Source organism: Anoplophora glabripennis, unplaced genomic scaffold (assembly GCF_000390285.2).
Source record: "Anoplophora glabripennis isolate ALB-LARVAE unplaced genomic scaffold, Agla_2.0 scaffold851, whole genome shotgun sequence".
In the NCBI taxonomy this organism is placed as follows: Eukaryota; Metazoa; Arthropoda; class Insecta; order Coleoptera; family Cerambycidae; genus Anoplophora; species Anoplophora glabripennis.
The window spans coordinates 121,365-135,149 of record NW_019421969.1 but is presented as its reverse complement, the minus strand read 5'-3'; the positions used below and the strand labels follow the sequence as shown (position 1 = coordinate 135,149).

The window sequence follows — 13,785 nt, the reverse complement described above, 5'->3', positions numbered from 1 at the left end:
TCTCCTTTCTCTCCATTATCCATGGATTACTGATAACTTGTGTTTCTATAAATATTCACTTGTCAGAGCAGTACCAATCAAATTTTGTACCGTGGGAGCTATACCAGTTTTTAACTCCATCTCGGCCCTAACCTAACCTAACCTAACCTAACCTAACCTAACCTAACCTAACCTAACCTGAATAGTCCGCGGGCACAGGAAAACTGTGTCCTCCCCACAATAAATGCAAGTGTCTCTTTCCCTCCTCTCCTCCCCACAATAAATGCAAGTGTCTCTTTCCCTCCTCTTGATACGTTTTAGGTAGTCCCCAAAGCTACCATGAACGATCCGACGTTCGTAGAATTACCAAGAGGGAAGAAATTCCTCCTTACTGAGTTTTGAAATCTGGCCTTCGAAAGATTCCTTTCTTATGGATAATACCTTTACACGGTCTATTGCCTGTCACAACGTTAAAACTGATGTAATTATGAAGGCTCAGAGTCTCCTCGTCGAGCACCTTCCAATCCTTAACTTTTCCTGCTAGTTTTTCGGTCACAACGTAATATCTATAACAGATTCGCTAGTGCCTCTCTGAAAAGTGGGCTTATTTCCTACGTTGGCGACCTGAATGTTTAAACTCGCCGCCCACTCCGACGTCATCTTACCGTTCCTGTCCTCGATTGATGAGCCCCATAGGGGAGACTTATCATTGAAGTCCCCTCCCACTAGGATACTTTCCCCCTTGCCTATCATATCTTCCTGGAGATCCTGCAGGAACTCCTCATATCTGACCTCCGTACAGTTTGGGGAGATACAAATCCCATATATATATATATGTAATCCACTCTTACACACACAAAACCGTTTCCACCACCCCATTCGGTGATCTTGAGGGCCGGGTTTCTTCTGATCATACATACATCCCTCGAAGCGTCTGAAAACCAAGCCTTTTTCCTAGCCATATCCTTATTTGGCTCACTCACTATAACGAGGTCTACCCCCCCCCCCCTTGACAGCAGTTTGAAACAGGAGGTACTGTGCCCCTCGTCTCCGTTGACTTGAATGATTTTGATCATATTGTATCGGACCTTATTACAGACAAAGTATCACAAATTGCAAATTATCATGAACGCCTTTTTTTAACTCTCCTGGCCCTTCCCAGTGCTTTTCTGAATTCAGGGTACTGCCCGCTTCCTGCCTTGTGTCCCTGCACCTTGCAGTTTAGGCATATCGGGATCCTCTGCTGACACCTCCCCTCCTTATGTCCTATCCTCGTACACTTGCAGCAAACATTACTCCTGTCTTCCGCGTTACAGTCTTTACTAGTGTGGCCATACTCCCAACCTAACCTAACCTTTTTTTTTTCTTAATGGAGGAGGGGAAAAATCTTCTGAAGACACAGGCTACTCCTGTAGTGTCGGATTCACGACCAGTGTTGTGTCGCGCCTACCGACTAAAAAACCCCTCCTCTGTAAGCCGCTTTAGTGAGGAGGCAGTTGGAACCGTTTTCACATACTTCAGCTGCCTCCAGCGGTCTTACTCATATTAGTCTTTGCCTTTCTCTCTCCTTTGCCTCTTTGGCCATCATAATCTCCTGAATCATACATGTGATGACCCTCCAGTTTTCCTCCGATTCTAGTATATTTTGGATCAGATTTGTTGTTGTTAGGACACTTCCTAGCCTTGTTCCTGGCCGTGACCCACTTCTGGCACACAAATAAAGTATGGTGCGGAGTGTCGTTTTCCAAGCAATACATGCATCTAGAGTCCGCCGTCTTCCTAATCCTATGGGTGTAGCTCCCGAAACACCCATGCCCCGTTAGTGCTTGCGTGGTGAAGTAGTTTATATCTCCATGCCTCCTCTCGATCCAGGTGTTAATATTTGGGATAATATTTCGTCTTGTCCAGGCAGCTTTCTCCGTGTTATCCCATAGGCGCTGCCATCTGTCAGCCGTGGCTGTCCTAGCTCTTTTACGTAGCTCGCCCCTTGCGAGGAGGTCTTTGTTGCGGTATAAGTAGCTCCGTTCTCTGGCCATCAATTTAATAGGCACCACACCGACCAGCACCAACAAGGCCTCGGTGGAAACTGTACAGTAAGCACTACATATTCTCAAAGCCATCTTGCGCTGGGTTCTCTCCATTAGTTGATGGTACTTTTTACATTTTAACCCCTTCAGCCATACAGGAGCTCCGTAGAGGAGAACCGAGTGGCCTACTGCACAGAGCACTCTTCTTTTCCCCGCTCTCGATCCTTTAATGTTCGGCATCAGCCTCCCCAGCGCTGCTATGGTTTTGTTTGCCTTTTCGGTGGCATAACGGATGTGCCCGTACATATTGAGTGACTTATCCAGTGTGATGCCCAAATATTTCAGACTATTCTTCGGTCTGATATGGACGCCCCTTAGCTTAAAGGAGACAGGCCTTACCTTCCTGCGTCCTGTTAGCATAATGGCCTCCGTTTTTTCCGGGGCCAGTTCTAGCTGGTTTCTTGTCATCCAGCGGTCTATATGCTCCAGTGCCCTGTTTATTCTAGATGTCAATAAAGTAGCGCTCTCCGCCACCGCGACCAGTGCCAGATCGTCGGCGAAGCCTATGAGGTGGGTGTCGTGGGGCATCCTTAACCTGAGAACGGGGTCATATAGCACGTTCCAAAGAAGGGGCCCCAGTATTGATCCCTGGGGGACTCCGGCGGTCGTGGGAATATTATGACCTCGCTCTATTTGTATGTGCCTGTTCCGCAAGTATTCCCCAATGACATTTAGCAGATAGGTCGATATATCTGATTGCTCTAGTGCTTTCATTACGCGATGCCACGCCGCCGAATTAAAGGCATTTTTCACATCAACTGTGACGAATGCGCAGAGCTTTTTTATGCGCCCTCTGGATCTTTTGGCCTTTTCTGCAATATTTACTACCCGTTCCACCGCTTGAATTGTGGATCTTTTCCTCCTGAACCCGTACTGGTGATCCGAGAGACCGCCTCCTCTGTGTACCTCTTCCTCCAGCCTTACCTTCAGCATTTGTTCGTAGAGCTTTCCCATTGCGTCCAGCAGGCAAATGGGTCTATATCCCGTAGGGTCTTGGAAGGTCTTTTTCCCCTTCTAAATAAGGATTAATTTTGCTAACTTCCACTTATCTGGGAAGTTTCTCTCTGCGAGGGTCTTGTTTAAGACCCTTAATATGTAATCAGGGGCTCCCTCTATGGCCGCCTTGATAACCTCGGGAGGGAGTCCATCATGGGGCCTTCTTCGCTCGCATTTTTAATCCCGCCTCTTCTAACTCCTTGAGGAAGAAGGGAGGGGGGGCGTCGTTGGTTGTTTCTGCCATATCTGTTTCTGTTATATCCGTCACCCCACTCGTTGTTGTCTATATCGCTGCATAGGATATCCCAGCATTTCCTCTTGGAAGCCTAACCTAACCTTTTTTTTTCCTCCTCCTTCCTCCTCGGTTCACCTGGTTTAGGAACTTAACCTTGTTAGGTATATCATCCAAACCAGGAGACTGACCGTTTCCGTATCTGTTGTTTTGTTTAAACAAATAGAAGTGACAAATAAAAACAATGCATAAATAACAGCTAAAACAGTAAATGACTAGATCGATTGTTACAATAAAGGTGATTAAACCGTTATTTCGCTATATACAATTAAAATAATTTTGAATAATAATTATTTGATTAGCAGGTAAACATCTAGCACACACAAGATGAGCGATCACAAGGTTTATCCAAACCGTTCCCTCTCATCCCGTTCCTTGATTTTCATTATATCTTTAATAAATTTAGTTATCATATTCCACTTCATTGCAGACTCAAGCATCAGCCGCACCATATTCTCCACGGTCAGTTCTTCTTCCGCGTCCATTTCTAGAAGCCTCCTCTCTCTGTCCCATCTTCCACACGTAAACAAAGTGTGTTCCGGCGTATCTTCCAATCCACAGTACCAGCATGTATCATCTTCGGATTTGCCTTTATGCATTTATACAATTTGAAACAGCCATGACCCGTCATGGCTTGAGTAACATAGAAATCCAGAGTACCGTGTCCCCTATTAAACCACGGTTATATCTGGGGAATTAGCCTCCTTGTCCTAACTCCTTTATCTGTGTTATTCCATTCTTCTTGCCAATTCGCCATCGTGTTTCCCTTTACTCGCTTTTTTGTCTCGCTCCGCAATTCTGCACTCTGATGTACCTCCTTTCTTTCCTTGGCCAACAAATGGATAGGAATTACACCATCCACCACTGTAGCTGCTTCGATAGACACTGTTCTATATGCCCTTGCTATTTTTAAAGCTAATTTCCTCTGAATCTTCTGTAAGGCATTTCTATATTTTGCGATTTGCATAGCATCCGCCCATATGGCAGCCCATACAACATTATCGAGTGTGCCACTGCCCCTAGAACTCTCCTTCTTCTTTCATCTGGTCCGCCAATGTTTGGCATGATCTTACTCAGCGCATTTACCGCTATTTCTGCTTTACTTGCTGCCATCTCGGTATGTGGACCGAAGGTAACTGAGGAGTCTATTAGGACTCCGAGGTATTTCGCTCTTCTGTACCTCAATGTTATCTGCTGGTTGCGGTGCGCGTACTTTAATAGTATCGCCTCCGTTTTTTTTCCGGAGCTAGTTCCAGGCCCCGGCTCCCCAACCATTCTCCAACCATATCTATTGCCGTCTCCATCTTATGTATCAACTCCTCCATTGACGGATCTGTACTAATCACCGCTACGTCATCGGCAAAGCCAATCATTCCTACTCCAGTTGGCAACTCCATTCTGAACATGGGATCGTACATTGCGTTCCAGAGTGTTGGTCCCAGAACAGAGCAACCCTTACCGTACACCAGATTTCTGTTGGACAAGTAGTCTTTCACCACATTTATGATGTCGTTTGATATTCCCATCGTTCCCAAAGATTCTACAATCCTTTCCCACCTTGCCGTGTTAAATGCATTTCTAATGTCTAGAAGCGTCATCAGACACCATTTTCTGGGCTGTCCCCGGTTTGCTTCTCCAGAAATACGTAAGACTTCGTCCACAGCTTCCGCCGTGGAACGGCCCTTCCGAAACCCGTACTGCCTACCAGACAGTAGATTTCTTCCCTCCAGGTCGTTGACTAACCTCGTATTGATCAGCTGTTCGTACAGTTTTCCCATGGTGTTAATCAAACATATTGGTCTGTATTGCATGTGAGTCCGCTTTAGGTTTCGGGATCAAAATAAGCTTGGCGACCTTCCATTCATCGGGAAACACCCCCTCCATGAATAATTCGTTCAGGACGTTCAATATCTGTGGCCCTATTTTCTTCACAGCGACCTTGATTGCCTCTGCCGGTATTCCATCCATTCCCGGAGCTTTCTTCTTTTTAAGCCTGTGCGCGGCCGCGTTCATTTCTTCTTCCGTGAAGTATCACATTGCTGTTATCTTCCTTCGTCCATTCAATCTCGTTTGCCACCGGAAACAGCTTTTCAACTACTTTCTTTTTATCTTCCGGGCACAGCTCCATTACTGGTTGTCATTCATTCATAGATCTTATCGCTATCTTGTATCCGTCCCCAAAAGGATTGTTATCGATGTCCTCGATCAACGCCCGCCACGAGTCCCTTTTTCTTTTATTTATGTCCCTTTTCAACCCCTTCACACAGTTAAATTCCTGTACTTTTCGTGTTACTACCTCTAGATTAGTCACCCTACTCGCCCGAGCTCTCGTGAGCAATCTTCTTTTTTTTACTACTTCTTTCCTCAGTTCTGCAATATTACTATTCCACCAGTAAGGAACTTTTCCATCTTTGCATCTTACTTTTATAGTGGTTTGTTTGTATCCGTCTTGTATGACTTTGGACAGTTGTTCCATTGTGAGGTACTCCACGCCCTCGCAGTACGCAGTAAATCATCGTACAAGATGTTCCACAATGTGGGGCCAAGGTAGATCCCTGCGGAACACCCATATATATCTCCATTTCTTGTTTGTTGTCTATTATGACCCTGCGATCACTTATATAAGACGCCACTAGCTTGACCAGGTGACCATCAACTCCTTTCCTAATTAGGGCTGAAATAATCAGATCCCACGAAGCCGTATTGAAGGCATTCTGAACATCTAGAAGGACAACTGCGCTTCATTCCCAATTCCTTTCCGCTGTCTTTATAATGTCAAGAAGCTTCTTTAATCTGCCTGCTCTGAACCCAAACTGGCATTCACTGAAGCCTCCAGCTCTATACCAATCTGTTTTCAGTCTCTGTAACACCACGTGCTCCACCAGCTTAGCAAAAGCGTCTATTAAACATATCGGTCTAAAATTCGAACTGCTATCGCCTTGCCGTCCAGGCTTCATACACAAGATTAGCTAAGCCTTCTTCCATGCTCCGGGAAAACAATCTTCCTCATATAAATCCCCTATTATTCTGCTGGTATACTCTAATTTTTCAGTTGCCAACAGTTTTATGAGTTCCGCCGGGATTCCATCAGGTCCTGCAGCCTTCCCGCTCTTCAATTTACTGGCAGCCATTCGGACTTTCTCCGCCGTGACCGGATCCGTTCTCCCCGGCAAAGGAATCGGGGTCTGCATCGCCCTCTCCGCTCTAGGGAAGAGGACCTCTGCTATTAAGACCTGGTCTTCTAGTGTATTATCCAATCGTGGGTATTTAATGCCCAAAGAATTTCTAACTATTTTGAAACCATCTCCCCAGATATCATGTTCTACGCTCTCAATCAGTTACCTCCAGCATTTTTCTTTTTCACTCATAACTTTGATCTTAATGTCCTTCTTAGCTTTTTTGTAGTCTCCTTCCAATTGCTCAATCTGAGTAGCATTCCTACTCTTTGGTTTTTCTCTAGTTAGCCTTCTTCTGACTTCCGTCATTTTGCAGCGTAACTCCGCAAACTCACAAGACCACCAATAAACTTTCTGTGCCTGAGCATTTCTATTTATCCATGGTGTCGAGGACTTCTTGATCTCTTTCAAACGCTTTATACATATCTCATATCTGTGATTGCCTTCGCTAAGCGTCACGATCTCTGTTCGGGCAAGATCAATTTTCCCTCTAGCCCGTCTATTTCCCCTCTAACCTCTAAAGTAATATAATCGTGCAGACTCAATGTCTCATCATCAAGAACCTTCCAACCTTCCACCCTCCTTGCCATCTCCGCTGTCGCTAGCGTAACATCAATGATAGACTCAGAAGTACCTCTCACGAAGGTAGGCTCACTGCCCTTATTCTGCACCACCAACTCTAGTTCCATAATGAATTGCGTCAAAACCCTCCCCCTATTATCCTCATAGGAGGATCCCCACATAGCGGACTTGGCGTTTAGATCTCCTGCAATCAATATACTATTTCCCTCTGCTAAGCCCGTATACATAGCTTTCAAACGCATTCAGCCCCGTATTTGGAGAAATATAACAGGCGTATACATAACCAATCCTGGGGATATACACCCAAACAAACCCCTTCCCCTGACCCCACTTCGTAATTTCGAGGCCTTCTTTAACCCTGATTATGCAGACGTCCAAATCTTTGTCCACATACCACCTCTATTCATCGTCATCCTTTTATTCGGTTTTGCAAGAATATGCAGGTCCACCTCCGTTTCCGCGCCACATGCCTTAATAGATCCTGTGCCGCCCGTCGCCAGTCGATCTGAATCACTTTGAATGTGACGCCGTCCCCCCACCTTGTTTTCTCTGCCTAGCTTGCTCCAATAGATCACGGAAATAAGGACACTTCTCCGAATCACTTCTGTGACCCGTTGTCTTACACGTATGACACTATTCTTCCTTCTCACCAGTACACTCCCTTACCCTATGCCCAGTTTCACCACATCTCATGCAGGTATTTTTCCTGTTAGGCCCTTTACAATCCCTAGCCATATGTCCCATCTCGCAGCAGTTATAACACTTTGCAACTTCCAACCTTTGTCTGACCTTGCATCGGGTCCATCCAATCCTTAACCAGCCTCTTCTGATTAACTTGTCTTCGTAGTCCCCAGGTAATGCCACCGTGGCATTCTGGTTGCCTCTAGCCGTGGGCCTCAACGACAGCACCTTGATGTCTACTTTTTCTGATAATTCTAGCTCTTGACCAATTGCATTCTCGATCTCTACTTTGTCCGCCGTCTCATCCATGTCGTATACATTTAGCATCTTTCTGGTCCCTACTCCTACAATCACTATCTCCGCCCCAGTCACTTGATTCATTGTTTCCTTGACCTTCCTTGCTCCTGCCGCACCTCCATTGGTCAACAGGATATCACCCTTCCTGGTTTTCTTCAACGTTTCCAGTTCACTGGGCGCCTTATCTTTTATTCCTTCTTTTATCTCTTTGAGCAGACCTGCATATTGCCTCTGTCCAGTCTTAATTACAAATGCTCCTTTCTTCCTTCCCTCCACTTGTACATTTTTCTCGTGCTTAGCCTTTTATATAGCTTTATCCTAACGTCCATTTTAAAGAATATCACTTCTAATAGCCTCCCAGATTTGTAGTCCCTTCGAAGCTGCCATTTCAATTATGTGAGTTACATTATTCTCCAATTCTCCTCTCCATTTCATACAAACTCTTAAGAAGTCCATTATAGGGTTTACCATCTCATCTTTCTTATGCCCTATTTTGTAAATAGTTCTCACCGACTTCTTCCACCTCCCCTCCGAGCAGAATTTGATCGTCAAAGTTATCGCCAGTCGCTTCTGTCTCACTCTCTTTGAAGTCAGGATATCCATCCTCAAAACTTTTCTTCAGACCTCTATCATGCTCCTCGGCTCCCCAATATATCGCCAAATCTCCCTTTTCCTTCAGTGGGTTCCTTTCGACCGCCTCAGTGATCCTATGCAATGAAGAAAAAAAATTCATTGATGTTTTTATAGGATATCCAGGTTCAGTTCAGTTCAGATTCTCGAGTATTTAAAAATTCAACCATTTATAAAAAGTTGCCTGATTTACTGTGTACTGGTGCGTATGTTTAATATGTATTTAATAATTATTTTTGGTTAATAATTTTTCAAAACAAATAAGTGAATTGTACAGTTTCAGAAATATCAAACCGAATNTATGCAGGTCCACCTCCGTTTCCGCGCCACATGCCTTAATAGATCCTGTGCCGCCCGTCGCCAGTCGATCTGAATCACTTTGAATGTGACGCCGTCCCCCCACCTTGTTTTCTCTGCCTAGCTTGCTCCAATAGATCACGGAAATAAGGACACTTCTCCGAATCACTTCTGTGACCCGTTGTCTTACACGTATGACACTATTCTTCCTTCTCACCAGTACACTCCCTTACCCTATGCCCAGTTTCACCACATCTCATGCAGGTATTTTTCCTGTTAGGCCCTTTACAATCCCTAGCCATATGTCCCATCTCGCAGCAGTTATAACACTTTGCAACTTCCAACCTTTGTCTGACCTTGCATCGGGTCCATCCAATCCTTAACCAGCCTCTTCTGATTAACTTGTCTTCGTAGTCCCCAGGTAATGCCACCGTGGCATTCTGGTTGCCTCTAGCCGTGGGCCTCAACGACAGCACCTTGATGTCTACTTTTTCTGATAATTCTAGCTCTTGACCAATTGCATTCTCGATCTCTACTTTGTCCGCCGTCTCATCCATGTCGTATACATTTAGCATCTTTCTGGTCCCTACTCCTACAATCACTATCTCCGCCCCAGTCACTTGATTCATTGTTTCCTTGACCTTCCTTGCTCCTGCCGCACCTCCATTGGTCAACAGGATATCACCCTTCCTGGTTTTCTTCAACGTTTCCAGTTCACTGGGCGCCTTATCTTTTATTCCTTCTTTTATCTCTTTGAGCAGACCTGCATATTGCCTCTGTCCAGTCTTAATTACAAATGCTCCTTTCTTCCTTCCCTCCACTTGTACATTTTTCTCGTGCTTAGCCTTTTATATAGCTTTATCCTAACGTCCATTTTAAAGAATATCACTTCTAATAGCCTCCCAGATTTGTAGTCCCTTCGAAGCTGCCATTTCAATTATGTGAGTTACATTATTCTCCAATTCTCCTCTCCATTTCATACAAACTCTTAAGAAGTCCATTATAGGGTTTACCATCTCATCTTTCTTATGCCCTATTTTGTAAATAGTTCTCACCGACTTCTTCCACCTCCCCTCCGAGCAGAATTTGATCGTCAAAGTTATCGCCAGTCGCTTCTGTCTCACTCTCTTTGAAGTCAGGATATCCATCCTCAAAACTTTTCTTCAGACCTCTATCATGCTCCTCGGCTCCCCAATATATCGCCAAATCTCCCTTTTCCTTCAGTGGGTTCCTTTCGACCGCCTCAGTGATCCTATGCAATGAAGAAAAAAAATTCATTGATGTTTTTATAGGATATCCAGGTTCAGTTCAGTTCAGATTCTCGAGTATTTAAAAATTCAACCATTTATAAAAAGTTGCCTGATTTACTGTGTACTGGTGCGTATGTTTAATATGTATTTAATAATTATTTTTGGTTAATAATTTTTCAAAACAAATAAGTGAATTGTACAGTTTCAGAAATATCAAACCGAATGTGTATTAATTTTAGGTAAATATATTCTTGGTGACTCAGCCTATCCATGTACGCAATATCTCTTAAGTCCGTATCGAGACAATGGACATCTGTCTGCAACGGAGAAGAATTTTAATTACAAATTAAGCCAGTGCAGAGTGGACATTGAAAATAGTTTTGGAATTCTAAAGCAAAGGTTCAGAAAACTGTATTATTGTAAATTAAAGGGATTGGAGAAATTATGCCATTTCATAAGAGCCTGTTGTATATTACATAACATGTCAAAATCTGACGAAATTGAAATTACCTATGTAAAAAATGATATGTGTGAAAATATTGATGGTGGAAATGAAGATATTTTACAGGATACTGCATTGGGGAAGGCTTTAAGAAATCAAATTGCAATAGAACTCCCTAAAAAATGCCAAGGAAAATGTAGTGAATTTTGTATTATCATTTTGTATCTAAGATTTGCAATAAAAAGCTACAAATTATATTAAAAGTCTTATTTATTTGCAGACTAAAATATAGTTATACAGTTCAGTTTTATCACATTTTAAAGTAATGATTGCAATGTTCAGAAAGGCCATTTATTTTTCCCTACTTTTTATTCTTATCACCTGCCTGGTACACGTTTGATTTCGTTCTTTATAAGCATCAACCTTGGCTTTTTCCAATTCCTAAATATTCTTTCTAAATTCATTCTTTTGGGCTTCTTTTTCTTCTTTTAAAAGTATTTCATTTTCTCGTAATTCTCTTAGTTTGCGGATTTCTTCTAATACTGTTCTTGCCTTTTTACATTTTTTTGTGTTTTCTCCTCTTTCTTCTTTATTCGTATCACTTTCATTGCTGGTACTTGTACTGGATGCAACGGATGATGGAGACTTCCCATCACTAGCTGCATCTAAGAGAAATTCAGGGAATACTGATTTCTTCTTTTGATTAATCCGAAATAATTCACACTAATATATATATTTATACTTTTAAAAATTGCAACTAGCTCTACTTCTTCCCGTCTTTTTATTGTTTTGAACAGTGTCTTTGAATCCCCTATCCAAAGCCTTGTATCTATTTTCAACCTGAATAGGTGTAAATTTTAATCCTTTGTTTAACATCTCTCCACTTATTATTTTCCACAAATTCTTTTTACTTTTGAATTTTGGTGATTTACCAACATTTCCAATATTTTCACAGTAGATTTCCAACAATAACTTGGTTGACTGAAAGTCCCAACTGCATTTGATGTTTTCTGTAAAAAAAGAAAAACGTCCAAATCAAATTCCGCACATTTTACATTACAAAGAACCTTACCCACATTAGAGCTCATCTCAAAAGCTGCACAATCACTATTTGTAGTATTTTCATTCTCATCTCATCATCTCAAAAATATATCTAAATAAATAATTATCTAACTTTAATAGGTGAAAAGTTACCAATATCAACTATTACTGAAGAAGCAGTTTCATAGTGGGCACATCTGTGTCGTGTAGTTCGATTCCCCATTATCAACGGTATCTATGCCAAATACTGCCAGTCTTCCTTCGATATATGATTTTTGAAATAATTCCAGTGTAAATTCATCATCTACAAGTAAACGTTTAATACATTACAAAATCCAGAACTGATCAACTTGCCATATCTTAAAAGATGAACCAATTTAGCATCATCTTCTAAATTGACCAACTTGTCACAAATTTTGAAAAGTATACGGTCCATCTTTGTATGCAGTTCTTTGGTTGTGGTTGTATGTGATTAACGGTTTTATAGGTATTTATGTAAATACCGGGTGATTCAGTTTGGTATTCGCGGCCCTGTATCTCTTTTATTTTAAGAAATAGCTATAACAAACCCTATATATTTTTAAATCGCCGTTCAATCTCTATCAAATTACATTATTAGAACGTCTCCATGGTAACATATGTCAAAATTGCTATAGTCAACTGTTTTTGTTCAAATGGCACACTATATATTTTTTTATCAATTCTGAAAGATAATTTTTCTGCGTTCAGCTATGTAAGGAAGTCTATAGTTTCATTAGAAATATTGCTAGAAAAACAGCAAAAATGATAGCCAGCTGCGAAAACAAGTTACTATGTTTTTTAAAGTAACATACTTTATTTTTAATACGATAATAAGATAACAATTTAAAACAATACTTATTTCAAATATTCAAAATGACCTCCATTTGCTTCCAAACACACAATAGCTCTGTTTATCACCCCCCTCTCTACAAACACATTCTAGTGCTTCTTCATTTAATCTCCGACATTCTACCTTTATTCTATTTTTAAGATCGTCAATATCATTTGGGTAAGGCCAAAGAAAGAAATCTATAGGAGTGAGATCCGAAGATCTAGCAGGCCATTTAACATCTTTATCGAATGTTTTTCATCTCTTGGCCTTCTGGGTTTAAAAACTCTTCTTCTCTTTTGAAAACTTCCATCTACCGACAAATTCCTGGCTAACTTTACGAAAATTTTATCTAATGGAAGTTGTCTCTGCGGAAAACGATGTTGGTATAAATACCTGACAGCTTTAGTGTTCTTTCGGCCCTCTCCATAAATTAAAATCATATCTAGTTTTTCTTGGTTACTGTAAGTATTCATGTTATAATTAGTTCTAGGTGGGTAGGTAGGTACAAAATGTCAATTATTTTGACAAATCGTTATTTAGAAACGTCAAAATTCAGTTGTTTTCTCAGCTGGCTATCATTTTTTAGAATAAAGCTACTGAATGTAAGGTTCATATTTTTTTGCTGTTTTTCTAGCAATATTTCTAGTAAAAATATAGACTTCCTTATATAGTTGAATGCAGAATAAAAATATCTTCCAGATTTTATAAAAAAATATATAGTGTGCCATTTGAACAAAAACAGTTGACTACAGCAATTTTGACATATGTTACCATGGAGACGATCTAATAATGTCATTTGATAAGAGTTTGAGCGGCGATTTAAAAATATATAAGGTTTGTTATAGCAGTTTGTTAAAATAAGAGATACGAGGCCGCTAATATCAAACTGAATCACCCGGTATATTATTAACTTGTAACCTCAAAGACTTTTACATAGCGCAGACTGCGCATGTCCAGTGCATTTCACTCCTGCTCGGGCTAGCTGTAGTGCACTAGTGCAACTAACACTGAGCAGTGGAATAAGAAAGTGTGGTGTAAAATGCAACACTCTCTTGCAAAGGAGCGATAACTGGCTATTTAGTGCAGCTGGTACTACACTTTCTGTGCAAAGGAATAGGCCTCCAATAGTAGAGAGAAGCAGAAAAAATTAGATATATACCGGAAGCGACAATTACAAATAGA

The 13,785-nt window shown here is 41.6% G+C and overlaps 1 protein-coding gene across 1 annotated transcript; it reads right to left on the bottom strand.

The window, feature by feature from the left end:
- Positions 1-7,745: 7,745 nt before the first annotated feature.
- On the bottom strand, positions 7,746-8,693 carry LOC111692984. Its single transcript, XM_023457124.1, has 2 exons — positions 8,496-8,693; positions 7,746-8,390 (listed from the first exon to the last, which is right to left on the bottom strand). Exons 1-2 carry the CDS (start codon positions 8,691-8,693, stop codon positions 7,746-7,748), a joined length of 843 nt encoding a protein of 280 aa, XP_023312892.1.
- Positions 8,694-13,785: the final 5,092 nt, after the last annotated feature.

Bases quoted from the DNA above. Each gene is read 5' to 3' on its own strand.
- LOC111692984 (XM_023457124.1), bottom strand. From the start codon at position 8,693: ATGGATATCCTGACTTCAAAGAGAGTGAGACAGAAGCGACTGGCGATA. The intron at 8,391-8,495 runs GTAACTCACATA...GCTATATAAAAG, and splicing joins GAGGAGAATTGGAGAATAAT to GCTAAGCACGAGAAAAATGT.